General features: G+C 34.5%; 1 protein-coding gene across 7 annotated transcripts in view; it reads left to right on the top strand.

The window, feature by feature from the left end:
• The window catches only part of Csmd3 (CUB and Sushi multiple domains 3), a 1,124,273-nt gene that overhangs the window by 735,123 nt on the left and 371,327 nt on the right, over nucleotides 1-17,823 (top strand). For all 7 annotated transcript variants that reach the window (XM_045143269.1, XM_045143267.1, XM_045143265.1 and 4 more), the window contains 2 exons: nucleotides 5,640-5,855; nucleotides 7,771-7,959. In XM_045143269.1, coding sequence (XP_044999204.1) covers nucleotides 5,640-5,855; nucleotides 7,771-7,959 — 405 coding nt within the window. The remainder of the gene's footprint in view (nucleotides 1-5,639; nucleotides 5,856-7,770; nucleotides 7,960-17,823) is intronic.

The following is a 17,823-nucleotide window of genomic DNA, read 5'->3' as shown; positions in this document are numbered from 1 at the left end:
CCAGCCTCGACTCTGTAGGGAATACTCAAGACATAGATACACTATATAGAAAATACATATTAATTCTATATTGTGTTAAAGAAAGTAGATGCCTGAAAGGAAAGTGAAATCTGTATAAGAAACTGTTTGATTCTTAATTGTGGGTTATCCTTTGAGAAAGCATAGTCTAAATACATGAATTCACAAAGTGGGGTGGGGGTACCATTCTCAAAGTTATTTTCCAGGGACTTAAGAGATTGCTTAGTGGTTAATGCATTTTCCAGTGAAGCCTAAGGATTCAGGTTCAATTCCCAATTGCCCATGCAAGCCAGGTGCATAGGGTGACATATACATCTGGAGATCATTTGCAGTGACTAGAAGACCTGGCACACCCATTCTCTCTCTCTCTCTCTCTCTCTCTCTCTCTCTCTCTCTCTCTCTCTCTCTCTCTCTTTACCTCATATGCTCTCAGTCTCTCTCCCTCTTTCCCCTCTCCCTCCCTCCCTCCCTCCCTCTCTCTCTCTCTCTCTCTCTCTCTCAATTAAATAAATAAAAATATTAAAGTATTTTTAGAAGAATTAGAACTTTAGCAAAAATTAGATGCTTGCATTATTTTGGGTTCAAGTTCATGTGTTTCCAAACATTCCTACAACATAAGTTGTCATATCAAAGCATGTTGAACTTTCATTCCCATGAGTTATTTGCAATAATGTTAAACCACTGGCTTTTTATCACTGATCATTTAGAATTGCCTATCTTTGTGTGTTTCTTTCTGTTGTTTCAATGTAAAATGTCCCCCATAGTCTCATGGGTTTGAAAAGTCATTCCCTAACTGGTGGCACTGTTTAGTAAGGATGTATCCCTTTAGTTTAGGAGCTAGACCCTTGCTGGAAGAAGTTTGTCACTGAGTCTTGGGCATGAGGTTTTATAGTTCAACCCTATTTTCTTTTTGTACCCTCTTTCCTTACTGCAATTTGACCAACTGGCTTCACATTTCTGGAATATATGATTAAATATTTCCATACAGTTCTTCTTGGACCTGAAAATGTAATTAAATCATCCTTACTTAAGTAATTTCTATCATGTGTTTGTTCACAGCTATGTGAAATCCACTTAGGTAGAAAATTAACACGAAGAGTTGGGTCATTGCAGTTATAAACCTGACCATATTTTTGGCTGGTATTTGGAATTGCTTTGCAGAAAGAGTATGCAAGATTTTTGGAGATTTAAGCAAGGGAAGCCCTAAAATGTTATAGGCAGTAGAAAGCTTAACTTTTCTTCCTTTCTTTCTTTCTTTCTTTCTTTCTTTCTTTCTTTCTTTCTTTCTTTCTTTCTTTCTTTCTTTCTTTCTTTTTTTTTAATGGGTGTGGTGGCACATACCTTTATGAGAGAGGGGGAAGGGAGGAAGAGGTAATTTATGCACCATGGTCTCCAGGCCTTGCAATCAGAACTCCAGATATGTGCACCAACTTGAGCACATGTGTGTCCCTGCAAGCTTGTGTCGCCTCATGTGTCTGGCTTACATGGGATCTAGAGAGTTGGACATGGGTCCTTAGGCTTCACAGGCTAGCACCTTAATGGCTAAGCCACATATCTAACCCAGAAAGCTTAATTTTAACTAAAAATACCTTAGTCTGTGAGGGACATACATTTACATTCATTCTACCCCGGGCTTCCATAGATTCACTGTCATCATGACATGAAAAAAAAAAAAAAATGTCGTTAGTCTAACTCTAAGCATTCCTGTAGTGTTTTTGAACTTTGACATTGTTCCAAACAAGTCTCCTTTGAGATTCAGGACTATCAGTTAAGTATGAGCCCTGTAATTAAAACCTAAATTATATACTTCTAATACATAATGACACAGACTAAGCATATCCATTGCAAAAAGACATAATAAGGAAAGACTGGACCAATGCAAAATCAACAACCAGCAGGTAGGTATCAAACATCTGCAGTTCCAAGTCCAACATCCATAACAAGTGACAGAAAAATCACTAGGTTTCCAATTATTTCCCACCAGTTTGGCTGCTCATGGTCCAGAGAAATTTCTATCCCGAGCTAGCAGCTGGCCATCCATCATTCTGGTATGTCCAAAACATTTTTGTGCTTACATTGAACACCACAGTTCATCATCACATCCCCATACAATGCCCTTATTTCACACAAGATTTCAACGCTGCTTCACATTGTCACATCTCAATGGTTATTGGAACAGGTTAACTTAATTTAATGGCCTTATTGGAGCTCCATAGATGGATATTTACACTGTTTCATATTGCCATATTTCAGTGGATCTATGTGCACTCCATGACCCATTTCATAGCATTTGTTATGCTTCCAAAACTGGTACGAGGTAGGTTACATAGCCAAATTTATAAATGCCGTGAGAAATAAGGCTCAACCATGAAGGGCAGGATACTGTTTGATCAGTCTTACTTGGAGCAATCTCCTTTCAAAAGAATTCAAATTCTTATATACTTAGTAGGGCTAGAAACAAATCCACCCCAATAGCTTACCTTTTCCAGAAGTCATGTCTTCTAGACGGCTGCTGGAGACTTAAGTAGTAAGCTTAAGCTTAATTAAGAATACACATGCTATGGGAAACATAAATTTACATTCAAACCACCACAATTGGAAACTTGGCTAGAGGCAATTCATGTGATATTCTGCCTATATTTATATGCTTTGAATTTTAAGATATTTTGAATTTAAAGGAAATGGACTTCTTTATTCGAAACTAAAAAATAAACTTGAAGGCAAAATAATATTGAATCTGTGGCATGGTTTCTGTTGGTTGCTTTTGTTCACATCTAACATGAGACAGAACAAGAATCAGACACTCAGAAAGTATGAAAATGACTAATTAGATTAAGAATGGAAAAAGGTGGAAAGGATATGCAGTTAGGACACTGATATTGTGAACGTGAATAAGAAAGCACCACTGAAGACAAGATCATTGTTCTGCACTGGGACAATAGGAAAAGTGCTCTGAGTACAATACTTCACAAACTAAAAATTCTGGCTACTGAAAATACAAATGCTTTAGAAAGGAAAATTCTTGAAGAGAAAATGCTTTAGAAGGACTTCCCTGCTTAAAGACAGCTGCCTATGAAGGTATTTATGGATATTCATTCACCAAGGCATACAGAAGCCACTACAGCTGAGGTCTAAGGGGGCAAACTTTATCCTGAGCAGGCAACAGACCATGGCAGCATTGTCTACATGGGTATGATTGTACAGATATAAAAAATACAAGATTGAGATGTCATGGAATGTGGCACTACAGTTCCAGAGAGCCATTAAGACCAACCAAGGCATTTCACATGATCCTTATAAGGAAGCACTGAGAGGGTACTGTGTGAAACTTGGAAGGTGAACCTTACATTGAAGTGGATACCTTAGTGTGTAGAAGGTGCCAGGACCATAAGGAACATTGTAGATTCAACTTTGAACTCCATGCAGTCAAACTGGAGCCTTTTGGAGTCTAGACAACTTCATGAAGAGCTGAAAATATAGGACATAGAGCTTCATGGTTGATTTTTCCCCAATCATGCTTTGGTACAATAATTTCTTACTATGTTCTCATTCATCCATTTTTATTTTTATTTTTTGCTTTTTCAAAGTAGGGTCTCACTCTAGCTCAGGCTGAACCTGTAACTCACTCTGTATTCACAGGGTGGCCTTGAACTCATGGCAATCCTCCTACTTATGCCTCCTAAGTGCTGGGATGAAAGACATGCGTCACATCTCCTCGCACATTCATCCATTTTTAAATGGGGATATTTTCTCTATGCCACATTTTTGGTGAAAGCATGCTTTTTTTTTTGTTTTTCTCCTTTCTGTTTTTATAAAGATTCACTCTTATGAGATTTACCTTGAGTTTCAGAAGAGCCTTTGGATTTTTATATCTTTATTTCTTTATTATTATTACCAATATATTGTGTATGCATACATCACGTTAGTACCCACTTTCCCCCGTCCCTGCCCTCATTCTGCTGAAGATCCTCCTCAGTGGTGTTGTGGGTATTTTCCTTATTGTCTTGTGGTTTGTGCACTGTGACAGCAGCATTCAGTTATTTTCCAGGGGGAGAGAATGCCTCCAGGAATAATGTCTCAACCTGTGGCTCTTACAATCTTTCTGGCCTCTCTTCTGCAAAATTCACTGAGCTGTGGTGGGTGAGTTTTATGTCTACTTCACTGATGGGGCTACTAAACATTATGGGGACTTTTGAAATTTGACCAAGTGCATTTTTGCATCATGAGATGGCCATGATTGTATGGGCGAATTTTGGTGTAATGTGGCTTCAGCGTAAAATATCTCCTGCAAGCCTATGTGTTTGCACACTTGGTCTTTAACTGATGGTACTAGTTGTGAAGGTTGTATAATTTGTAGGAGAAGAAGCCTTGCTATGGGAACTTAGTTACTGGTGATGTGCCTTAAGATTTTACAGCCCAGCACTGCTTAGTGTTTATTCTGTTCTTGAGGGCGATGCGATGAGCTGGATTCATAGTCATACCTCTCTGCCCTCTCAGCAGTGGTGAACTGTACCCCCTTTCCTGTGGTTGTAAGCCAAGTGAGGCCCTTTCCTTCTGGAAGTTGTTTCTGTTTGGTATTTGTTCAAAGCAATGAGAAGGTAACTCATAGGACTTTCTTTATTCCTGAACCAGGTCTGTTCTTCCACAAATGTCTCTTTTGAAACTCACTACCTTTAGAAGCCTCTATTGACTCTTTGAAATACTATTACCTCTGTTTCCATGGGGCTACACTGACTCCTAGTAATTCAGTTTATAACATTTGGCAGAATATTTTAAAGTTTGTATTAGGCATCCTTTTTCTCAGATTGACCACGGATGATTTACAGTTTAATAAACCTTCATCCTAGAATTTAGTAGATCTCATTATAATATTCTTATGTGCTGTTGGAACTGACAATTAGCTTTTTGAAGGTCTTAACTTATTTTTTCACAGTAGTGAAATCAGGTGTTACTGTTCTTTCCATAATTTGAAAAATAACAGCTTCTTTTTTTACACAGAGACTAGCCAGGGATAATGACATGAAAGATGTGAGCTCTAATTCCAGAGAAATAAACATTGTACATATGGTGATATTTTTTTCTCAACTATTTTCCTATTGACTATTTTTATCAGCCTTATTCTATAGCAGGAATAAAACTGACTTTTATGGATTACAAAGCTTAAATTATTTCATAAGATATGTAGCAATGAATATAGATGGCAAAGCATATTCTTCTCATGTCAATGTGCTAATCTCATTTACATTTGATGAGAGGTGAGCACCACTTTCATGTTACATAATATTTGCCCAATCGCCTAAATTTCTGGACTCAAATAAAAAGGGCTTTGCTATTCTCATTCAATGCCAAATGATAAACAAAACTATAATCAGTAACCTAAATGAAACACAAAAGTAAGAAAATCATGCTGTAGATTTTCAATATTTTATAGCATTATAATTTTAGACTAAAAATCAATTATAAAAACATATTTAAAAAATAAAAAGGTGGTGATACCAAAATCTTTTCATGCCAGCCCTAAAAACACATTTTTTTTATCATTTTTATTTGATAGGAAATTTCTGTGCTTTACTGATATGTATTGTCTAATGACAGTCAAATTATCATATTTGTATTGATAGGTGTGCAATTTAACTTCCACACATTTCACTTGGAAGACCATCATGACTACTTACTCATCACAGAGAATGGTAGCTTTACTCAACCACTGGCCCGTCTGACTGGTTCAGAGATCCCTTCAACCATCAACGCTGGTCTCTATGGAAATTTCAGAGCTCAACTGCGCTTCATTTCGGATTTTTCAATATCATATGAAGGATTCAACATTACATTCTCTGGTGAGAATATAAACAAAAATAACTAAAGAAACCTAAGCATAGCTGTCACCAAGTTTTAATAAGTTTAAAATACCAAGATGATTGTCTCTGATCATATACTGGTGAAAAATTAAAGGCAAAATATAAATCCAGTAAATAAAAGCTAAAAGTTTACTAATAATATTTCCTTATCTAAATGATAGGATATTTTACATATATGTGCATATATGTAAAGTTTCAATTAGACTCAAAAATAAAATATTTGTGAATTAAATCAGTGATATTTGGTTTTAGTTCAATACTTCTTACTTACTCTTACCATAGTAAGAGGTTAAGATAAAGATAAACTTAATTTTTTTTATTTATTTCTGAAGAAGATGAGTTAGAAAAAAATGAATATAGCCAGCCTTTCCTAATAGAAGCATTTGGAGACAAATACCATTGTTACAAGGACTTGTGGCCATAAAACCTAGTGCTGGGTCTGAGCTCTTTATATCTACCTATCTAACTATATAGAATTTATTCACAGTTTTAGCCAAATGTTTGGAAGAAGATTATCTGTTTCTGCTTTGCTGACAGCAATGTTATAATTTATACAAAAATGAAACAAGAGCCAGGAAGTAGGCATGTATAAACTTCACACTCCAGTTGCTTGGATTAGGAAATAGGATCTCTCCTGAGCCGTATCTTTCTCCTGGTGCCAGGACACTTACAGTCAGTTGTTCACACTCAGATTATATTGCCTACAGAGATCCTAACTCCAGGGCCCTTGTCAGAGTATGATCTGGATTCCATAAAAAAAAAAAAAGAAAAAAAAAGAAAAAGAAACTATTAGTTCAATGCAAGGCAAAAAAAAAAAAAAAATTCAGATCACTTAGAGTACTATTTTTAACCTAATGTAGTGATATAGAAAGCAGGTTATTTCTCAGTAAACATACAAATCAGCAAGTGAATCATACTCCAACTTATTAGCATTGATATATTGTAAACAAATACATACCCATAATGCACACGTAGTCGTGTCCTACAACAAAATTATTATATGTGTATGTGTGCATATGAGATACTACAAATGTTAATCTTGTTTTAAAGCTATAATTTTCTTATTTGCAGGACAAAACTTAGCTACTAACAATTAAGGCATATCATATTGAATTTTAAATTAATTGTTAAATATATATTCATATTTTTAAAAAAGATATACTACTCAACATTACACAATGCCTGTTGTTCATTATAATTACATAGTATATAAGTGCCCTGAGAATATTTGAGTTAATCAATATTAGTATTGATTTAGTGTTTCATGTAAATTACACAGATTATAACATCCAACCATTTTATACATACCATTAAGACTGGTTTTCTACACATTTTTGGTATGTTCATTTAGTGTTTGAGGAACATTCCTCTATATATCTATCATATAACAAAAACCAGTGTGGGCAATAATTTTTAGTATATGGATTAATTAAACTCCTTGAATACTAGAGACACAAGAGTCATTGTCAATTTCATTAAAACCATTAAGTGAAATGTATTTTATACTGTAAATGATTTCATTACAAATGTTACTTTGTGTTTTAAAATATGAATCTTCCATGCATTACTATAATTCAAATATCTATGAACTGGAAAAAGATTTGAGTGCAGAAACATGAGATAAATACATATATTTTCAAATAATTACTCATAGGCGATATTTTCTCTTAGACATTTGATTTCTCACATAAAAGTAGTTACTAGAGGAAGCACAGAGAAGAAAATTATGTGACCCATAGCATTTTAATGTTGTCATACTTATAGCTGCTTTTAAAATATGTATCAAGACACTAAAAACATGCAGTTTATATACAGAGAATGCATCCTTAAAAATGATGACTACTATTTCTATTTGTTCTCTTTCTTTGGGGTGATTCTTGCCCTTCATTTACAGAATATAACCTTGAGCCTTGTGAAGACCCTGGGATTCCTCATTATGGTAACCGAATTGGATTCAACTTTGGGGTTGGTGACACTCTGACCTTCTCATGCTCACTGGGTTACCGACTGGAAGGAACATCAGAGATCATCTGTCTTGGCGGTGGCCGACGAGTATGGAGTGCACCTCTGCCAAGGTGTGTGGGTACGTGGTCAGCTGCTTTCATTTGCTTGTATGTGTAGTCACTGTTCATGGACTTGCATGGTTACATAATTTTCATTTATTTTATGATCCATTGACTTTCTTCATTTATATCATATTAATTATTTTTATTTGTTTTTAACTTGGCAATCTAGTGTTCCTCAATGTTTCTTCTGCTATAGGCAGAAAACCATGCTTCTGACTTTGTTTTCAGATGGTAGCAATATATAATGAATGAACTAGGCTTACAGCTAGATAGAGGGTAGATAGAGATAAGATGGAATCATAGAAAATCATATGAAAGTTTTTCCTACTATAAGTGTTTTTAAAAACCAGACTGATGGGTTTGAAAGATGCCATGTTATATTCAATACAATAATAGATAAAGAAAACAATTTGATTTCTAAATGATTCTTTTATTTCAGAGACTATTGCAAGTATCTTAATTGCATGGTAATCACTTTGCATCCAATAACTAGCTGAGAATAATGAGACAAGTGTAACAGTTACCATCATTTGGCAGATGACAAAATGAAGGTTAGAAGAGTAAATTAAATGGTCTAGCACTCTCAAGCCTCCCTTGGAACATCCCCATGGGGAGCACTCGTATAAGATGAGTTATTTTATTGTATTAGGAGTATATGTTTTGACAAATTTGACTAATGTTTTGACAAAAATTCATAACTTGAATATAACATGTTTAAAAGATAACAAGGAGATGTGTCAAAATAAGAACAGACAATTTAAAGACTGTAAGGCATTTATGATATCATGGTTGATAAAATGGGATGGTGGGATGGATTTTCATTTCATGTTGTTCTTTGAAGACTAGCAGTAAGGTATTGAGACTGTGGGAATTGTCTCTTAACTTTTAGAAAGGGATGCTTTGATTAGTAAAAGGGAAGTTTTGACGATTTTCTTTCATTTTAACATAAGACATTCCATATATAAAGTGGCAGGAGTCATTCAGAGGTTATCATTATCCTTTTTTATTCATTTTGATGGTAATAAAAGATAGATTCCACTGGACATTTTTATAATTACCTTAAAATGTTATTGAAATTTCTAACAAAGATTTAATGGCAATTTACTTAAATTTGAATGAGTTTAATTGTGAGGCACTAATATGGTAAGTTGTATTACAAAATTAGGCGAGTAAGTGGGTCTTAATATATATAGGTCAAATCCTATCTTATCTGGCAACAAAATGCTTCAAAGATGCAAAAGCAAATGAAACAGAGGACACTATTAATACAATGCCAAATATACACAAATTGAGATCTACTGTGGAGGTGCACGTCAAACCAAACCATGAAATTCCAAGTCAATATGAGTCCGACAGGTATTTTAAAGATGGGATTGCTTCTATGGATTTACAGCAGTATGTAGAAAATGAGTTATAGGACAAATTATTTTGTTTTAGAAATCACAGGTTTCATAGATATCTCACAAGCAACCACTGAGGCTTGAGGCTGGGAAGAGAAAAGTAGTTACATTTAAGAATACCCTTTAGAGCCAGAAGTGGTGGTACACAGCTTTAATCCCAGCACCGAGGAGGCAGAGGTAAAGAATCACTGTGAGTTCGAGGCTACCCTGAGACTACATAGTGAATTCTGGATCAGCCTGGGCTAGAGTGAAACCTTACCTTGAAAAAAAAAAAAAAAGCAATAATAACAACAAAAAGCATACACTTTAAAGAAAGTAATATAAGGCCTATGCCTTCTTGGATTTGTTGCTTATTTTTATTTTGGATTTTATTTTCTTATTATTGCAATATTTAGAATTTCCATAATTTTCAGGATTATCTTCATTTCCATCTTTTGTGGCACAACTATCTCCAAAGATTGGTCAGTGTCATTCTCATTGCAATGTGTTTATAGTGCCTGACCACATGACATTGAGCTAATTCATTTTTCTAAACCGTGTTTTGTTTCAACTGAAAATGGTAGCAACTATATCACCGACCTCAATATTGTGAATTACTTATACAGATGAAATGAAATTATCCATGTAAAGCAGATGCTTGGCATAGTCCCAAGAATAAAGCAATCATTCAGAATCTACAGTGAATGCAGAATCTCTCTCTGCATCGAATGTAATCTATTTTATCTTCAGGCTATGTCTAGTTATTAAATGTCTTATTGTAGGGAATAATTCAATTTATAACAGGTTATTTGGATGAGGATTTGCTGGCCTCTTTCATATATCATCTCAAATGTCCTCCTAATAATCTTCATCTTAATATACCCCCTGTTTTGGACAGAACTTAGCCTTAGCGATGTTAAATAATTTGTACAAGATGAAGTCTGTAAGAGGCAGGACTACAGTTGAATAGGTACTTGTGTCACTCTATGCCCTTTCTTCCCTTCTAGCATCAGGGAAAGGACTTTAGTAGCATGGAGTTGATATTTTACCCATGTAGCACTAAATACTTGGCTTTTATACAAGCTCAGAGGAAACTATTTACAAATACATTTTAAAGGTTTGAGTTCACATTTTAATAAATAGGTTCTCAAAAACCTGAAATTGCAAAAAAAAAAAATAGGCAACTTAAAATTTGTTTTGTATGATTAGTTTTCCAAAAATGGGTTCATTTTATTCAAGCCTGAATCTTTGATAAGAAGGATGAGAGAAAATCACCCTATAGACAAATTTAGAGAGCAAAGTTTTGCCATGGGAATCTCCCCACAATCTTCAAATTACAAATCAATAAATAAAAACTTTTTCTCACTTTATGTCATTTGAAATGTGTATTGAATCTATGCATATAAATATAGGCCACTTTAGGTGTACATGTAAGTTGAAACATAGAGAGGAACTTTCAAGTGGAATAACCAAAAATATTTCTACAATTTGAAGTTTTTGAAAAATCTACCTAGGCTTTCAAACAAATGTGTTTCTTTTTGTAATTTTGTTTCTACATATGTATATTCAATATTTTATTTTGCTATCTCTTTTTTGTTTGCCATCTCTTGTCACAAATAATTTCCTTTTATTAATATATATATGGAGAGAGAGAGAGGGAGGGAGAGAGAGAGAGAGAGAGAGAGAGATGTCCTAATACATACACACACATTTTAAAGGGAGGATCTCATTCTATAATCCAGGCTGGACTAGAATTGACTATGTAGCTACGGTGGCTTCAGAATCCAGACAATCCTCTTGCCTGGCCTCTGCCTCCTACCACAGCTTTCTAGCAGCACAATTTTAGGAATGCCATTTTATTTTGACAACATTTTAAAACTTTTTTTTTACCTTTCCCTTTCTGAAAATCTAATAACAATCTAGTTTAACTTTGCAGACTTACGTGACAGAAAACTCATATTAAAGAAAGTGGCTACATTATATGTAGGGAGTCCTTTAAATTTTACTTATCTTTTATTTATTTGAAGTCTAAGCAGTCTTTCTGCAGCATAAGAGGTAATATAGTAGACATAATCCTATAACAAATTACAATGCAGATATAAAATGAATTTCAAATATATAATTAATACTAGAATTTACGAAAATGATTAAATATACATACACAATATATAGTAACCAAGTCTCTAGATGGTAAGACAGGTGATAAAGTTGGTTTGGAAAACTTGCTTTTCTCTTTGGTTGCATGTGTTTAATTTTGATTCTATTTTTAGGTTATAAATTGAAGTCCTTCAGTGTTTTCTGGGATAACTTAGTGATTTTTTTCTGAATTTTAGAAATTAAATGTATAATAAATAGTGTTTTCCATTAAGCAATTTACTGCTTAGCTACTGCTTTTGTATTTTGAGATATAATTTTACTAAAATATTAAAGTATATTCATATCACATGACCATTTGCCTTTTAAAGGATTCTATTATATAGTGTTTCATTCTCTCCACTGAATTGGTAAAGGCTATTTAAACTCTTCATGGGATCATACTTATCTGTAACCATGTTTTGCATTTTAGAAAATATGAGAATAACAGGTAAATGGTATTTTGGTCAACATGATTTTATATTTAAGTCATTTCCTGACAAAGGAGTCACTCCTCATGTAATACCTGTGCAATGGAAGAATCCTTAGCAATTCTGACATAGGTGATGGAGGAGGAAACACACACACACACACACACACGCACAATATCAAACTACAAGAAGGGCTACTTAGAAAAGGGAGAGGATTCTCAGGCTGGAGAGATGGCTTAGTGATTAAGGCATACACGCCTGCAAAGCATAAGGACCCAGGTTCAATTCTCCAGGTCCCACATAAACCAGATGCACATTGTGGCACATGCATCTGGAGTTCGTTTTCAGTGGCTAGAGGCCCTGGTGCACCCATTTTCTCTCCCTCTGTCTAATAAATAAATAAATAATAAATCTTTTAAAAAACAAAACAGAGAGGAATTTGTGGGATGGATATGGGGAGTAAGACAAAATGATGAAATTAGAAGAGATTATGATCAACTTCCAGTATGTTCCCTCATTAAAATTTTCAGTAAAAAGAAAGTGACTGAGCATCTTTTCTAAAAGGCAAACAAATGGGAAAAATTAAAGACAAAAGTTAGTTAATGACTTTTAGAATAAGGGGAAGGAGACCAACACAGAGAAAAATCAACTCCTACCAAATCAGTGAGCAAGAGCCTCAGAGGCCCCCAACACCTCAGCACTGAAGTAGACCAAAAATGAACCCAAAATGGCTCAGGAAAATTTTGCGGAAAAGAGGGGGCGGAAAGAATGTCAGAGTCACATGTTGGGTCATGATTTGCAGAGACATTTATCATACCAATAACTGGGGGCTAACTCCACAATGCATGACCCATTTACATCAACAAGGAGGGTCCAATGGGAGGGGGTAGATCACAGATGAGCCTAAACAATGGTACCAAACTGCCTGTATTTACTGAAAAGAAAACTAATAAATTAAATTAAAAAAAAAGAGAAATAATATCTTGTTTTCGTCAAAAAGATTGCAGTTGAATTAGTTTTATGCCATTGCAAAACATCACCACTTTTTTTTTTTTTTAAATCAAGAAACCTTGCATGTTTTCATTTAGCATCCAAACATGTCTGGATTCAAGTCATACCATTTTGCAAATAAACAAGGAGGTAATGAATGGATATGTTTTAGAAAGTTGATTTGCAAGTGCAATATTAGTAATGTTTTATGTTTAGGCAAGAGTTTACTATTTTAAGAAGCACTCATATTTTGAAGTGATTGTTAAAATATTAATTAATTCATTCTTATAAACATCTACTTCTGTTTCTAATTTAATGTCACTAATGATTTTTAATCTGACCTTGAACAAGTAATTATCAGTTTCTCCTGTTTTTAACCTTAATCTTGAAGCAAATGAGAAAAAAAAATATGATAACTACGTGGTACAGCCAAATTTTCACTTTCTAACTTCCTTTAAAAAATTATTTATTTAATTGTAAGCAGAGAGGGGGGGGGTTGGGAAGAGAAGGAATGAGGGAGAGGGGAAGGGAAGGAGAGGTAGAGGATGAGATAGAGACAGAGATAGGGATCATGACAGAATTTTCTGCCACTGCAAATGGACTCCAGATATATATGCCACTAAGTGCATTTGGCTTTACGTGGATACTGAGGAATCAACCCTGGGCTTTTAGGCTTTGCAATCAAGTGCTAAACTACCGAGCCATCTCTCCAGCCTACTTTATGACTTTTTTGATGATATATTATTATTTGTTTCTAGTTTAAAAATAATTTCTAGAAATAGAAGAAAAGTACATGTGTAGCATTATAACTCTTTGTGAATCTTAAATTATTTCAAAATGAAAATAACAAAAAATGAAAAGAAAAAAATAAAAAATATTCATATCTGAGCAAAGTGTGCTTATTTTCCCTCAGCATCCAAGCTCTTTATAAAAGTATATACAGAAGGCCTTCACCTTTGTATGTTAAAGATGACTGATCTAACCAACAAGGCAACACAGCCAATATGAAGCCTTGTGCAAAGCAAATTAGAGACTAAAAATTTTACACAAATATCTTACTTTTCTGATTCTTATTTGAAATGATGATGCTAACAAGAGTTCTACTCTACAAAAATATTTCTTGTGAAGATAATGGAAACTATTTGATAGAGAAATGTTCTAAATAACTATATAAACAAATCTGTGCATTTTTTTTAACAGAGTAACTCTGACTGGTACATTGATTTCACAGTTTAACAATGTATAGATATTAGCTTGTATTTTTTGAGGGCTGCTTAGATGTTTATAAGGAGTTTGTTACCTTGGGAAATATCATCACTATATAATAGCTAATAAAATGCACACTCAGAAATGCTTTCAGTAATGAGTAAGATTGTACAAGAAACCAAGATTTATAACTTTGAGCCCAATCCAGGACATAATTTTTTATCACTTTATCCACTGCTGTACCACTTTATAATTAGAAGACTATAAGTATCTCCTGTTTCCAACATTTTTAATGATATATAATGTTGATGATATATAAATTAATTGGCATAATTGTATTCCAACTATTTATAAAATAAGCTTTATTAAAATAAATAGAAACATGTTCATAGTTTTAATTATTAAAATAATTTATAAGTATGAAATTGATAAAAGGCACCAAATCAGCTCTTCCTTCTGCACTCTCCATTTCAGTTATAGCATCATTCTTCCCCAATCATCCAAATTGGACATTATATCATCTTTTCCTCCTCCTTACCTTTGTTTCCTTTCTCTTTATCTCTCTCTCTATATCTTTATATAATTAGTTTTGTTTTCATTGTATACAGTCAAGTTGGTACCATTGTTAGCCTTCTTCCTGTCCTCCCTCCCTCAGCAGGGACCCTCCTCATTGGGAAATATGGGTCATGCATTGTGGGGTTAGCCATCAGGTATGGGTAGCAGGCAATGTCTCTGTGTATTCTGACCCAAAGTGTGGCTCTTTCTTTTCATATCCCTCTTCTGCAAATTTTCCTGAGCCATGTTAGATTCATTTTAGGTCTGCTTCAGTGATGAAGTCTTGGGAACCTCTGTATCTCTGAATATCTGGTTGATAGGAGTTGAGTGTTCTCTGTGTCTATCTCCTCCATCCTTGTGCTGGTACCAGGTTTCCCAAGAAACCAGCACTCTTACTCATTTCCCCAGTTATTCTTAGTTTTAGCTGGGGCCCTTTTGACATGTGATGGGCTGGTTCTCTCCTTAGACTCTGCGCCCATCTGAAAAACCTAAGCAAATTCTCCAATGGAGAGTGAAGTTATCACCAGATAAATAGGGTAACTTTTGTTTTTTAGAGAGAATTTAATAGGTGTAGGCCCTCTTATAGCCTGTGATTGGTGGGAGTTTGGTAATGGAGAGCAGGCTCATTTTGGATATGGTTGTGACTTGATTCCCAGCTCCAGCTTTGGGATCCATTACACTGAGCAGATAAGCCAAATCAAGAGCAGTTGGTAACCCACCATGGCTGTGTGCCACTATTGCACTTGTGTGAGCATCACATCAGATTATTTGCTGCTGAGTAGTTTAGACCATAAGCAGCTTAGACAGATATTAGTCATTTCCCCCAGTCTCTCATGTAGCATATTCTCTTACTGGATGAGCTAACTATCTTCAGTCATTTGTGAGAATTATCACAGAAATATGTTGCTTACATTTATTATCATTTTCATTCTTTTTTTGTTCATTTATTTATTTATTTATTTGAGAGTGACAGACATAGAGAGAAAGACAGATAGAGGGAGAGAGAGAGAGAATGGGCGCGCCAGGGCTTCCAGCCACTGCAAATGAACTCCAGATGCGTGCACCCCCTTGTGCATCTGGCTAACGTGGGACCTGGGGAACCGAGCCTTGAACCGGGGTCCTTAGGCTTCACAAGCAAGCGCTTAACCACTAAACCATCTCTCCAGCCCATCATTTTCATTCTTATCACACATATTCTTTTCCAGGTACTTTTGGTTCTCATAAAGTTTAACAAAAAATTCTGGTGATAATGTGTTTTAGGCCTTGTGCTAAATCATATGTGTATATGATTTGTACTTATTTTTATGTATTTATGTATATACATATGTATATGTGTACATATATTGATATACAAGAACTAACAAAATATCATACTTCATGAAGTAGCAAATTAATAATCAATCCTGGTAAAATTTTGAATTCAACCATTGACTACTGGCACATTGTTCTCCACTTCCCTAAAAAAAAAAAAATCAGAATATCAGAATATTATTTTCTCATCCTCTACTCCCTCATAAATTAACCTGACCCTTCCTTTCTTCACATTCATCTTATTTACTCATGATAGCTGTACTTGAGCACCCAAGAGTGCAGTTATCCTACTGTTTCCTTGAGCATTTTTGTGTGTTCCCTTTTTAGATCTTATCATGATGTATTGAATTGCCCTTTATCTGCAACAGTGTTTAGCATATAGAAAACTTTCAATAAATTTGCTGAGTTGATAATCAAATCTGAACATATAACTCACACAGAGCCCCTTCTCTTCCACATTTTCAAGGTAATAGCTTTCATTATTTTATGAACAAAACTGCATTTCAGAGAAAAATAGTCAAATTGCTCTAATACCAATGGATGACTATGAATTTCATTTCATCCAGGTGGCACACTGACTCTTATCTCATAATGCAATGCTGTGTACTTATTAGTACACAAATTCTTAGTACTAACAAGTAAACTAAACAAGCCACAGACAAAAAGGTGCCTAACAGGACTACTAAGAGGAAATTATAACTATAATGGAAGCAGAAATCTTAATTTATAGAAATACGAATACTCTAAAAATCATGAATACTATATCTGCATATCAAATATATATTTCCCAAAAATATAAAAAATATAGAGATCAATAGAATAGCTAACTCAATTATTTCAATACATATTAAGATATCCAAGACAAACTGTGTGAGTAGAATAGAAACTAGAAAAGGAGGAATGAGTACATTGTTTCTAGTTGACAAAATTGCACTGAAGATGGCAATATCAAACCTTTTCAATTTATTTGGAATTATGAAGCCATACGTTTATAGAAAACCTTATAGAGTTTAACCATGGCATCAATAGATAATCTTCTAAACTCAGTTTACTATATTGTACTTGGCTTGTGAGTACACCCTGTCTTACCTGATAACTGTCAGCTTCATGAATACTGACACAGTCTCTTTGGTATCTTTATACTTCCTCTGTTTCTCATATGGATTGTGAAATTATAATAGATGTTCAGCATGAGAATATAGAGTTCATTTGCCATGTGATCGTTATGAATCAAGTGAAGAAGAGCAGATCCTGACCCATGCATGTGACAATTACCCATACAAAAACTCCTCTGGGTTACTAGAATCTCCAACTCTGATTTTAATTTGTTGATACCTTAAAGAAGAACGTTGCTAAAAATTCCTCTTTCTCCATTGATGCCCTCTGGCTCTGAACATATATCTCATTGCAAGTCATAAAACCATATGTGTTTATGAAAACGTTAGACAGTGATATGTTATACTTGAGCCTTGCATAAAAGCACAGTTTGTAGAGAGTTTGACCTACAAACGTGAAGCAAAGAGTAATTACAAGAATATATTGTTTGAGGTTTGTCTCAGAAAAAATAGCAAAAAATGGCAGCCTCACACTAGAAATAATCTCAGAAATACCAAATGAATTTAAAAACCTTTGTATAAAACCGGCTGACTTCACCCTTGTTTTGAAATTTACCTAAACTCAGAAATACATAGAGCATACTTTTCATTCATCTATGTGTTTAGACAAACCAGAAATCATATTTTTAGGGGGAAAAGAAACAAGAGCATAACTGTGAATTTTGCTTCAAAGAGAACTGTAACTTACAATATTAACCAAGACAGAATGATGTTCAGCCATCTCTTTATCACACAAGCTAATTGTGTATTTCAGCCTAAAA

Source organism: Jaculus jaculus, chromosome 2 (genome assembly GCF_020740685.1).
Source record: "Jaculus jaculus isolate mJacJac1 chromosome 2, mJacJac1.mat.Y.cur, whole genome shotgun sequence".
In the NCBI taxonomy this organism is placed as follows: Eukaryota; Metazoa; Chordata; class Mammalia; order Rodentia; family Dipodidae; genus Jaculus; species Jaculus jaculus.
Note: the sequence above shows the minus strand (reverse complement) of the source record. Positions and strands in the feature narration are given on the sequence as shown.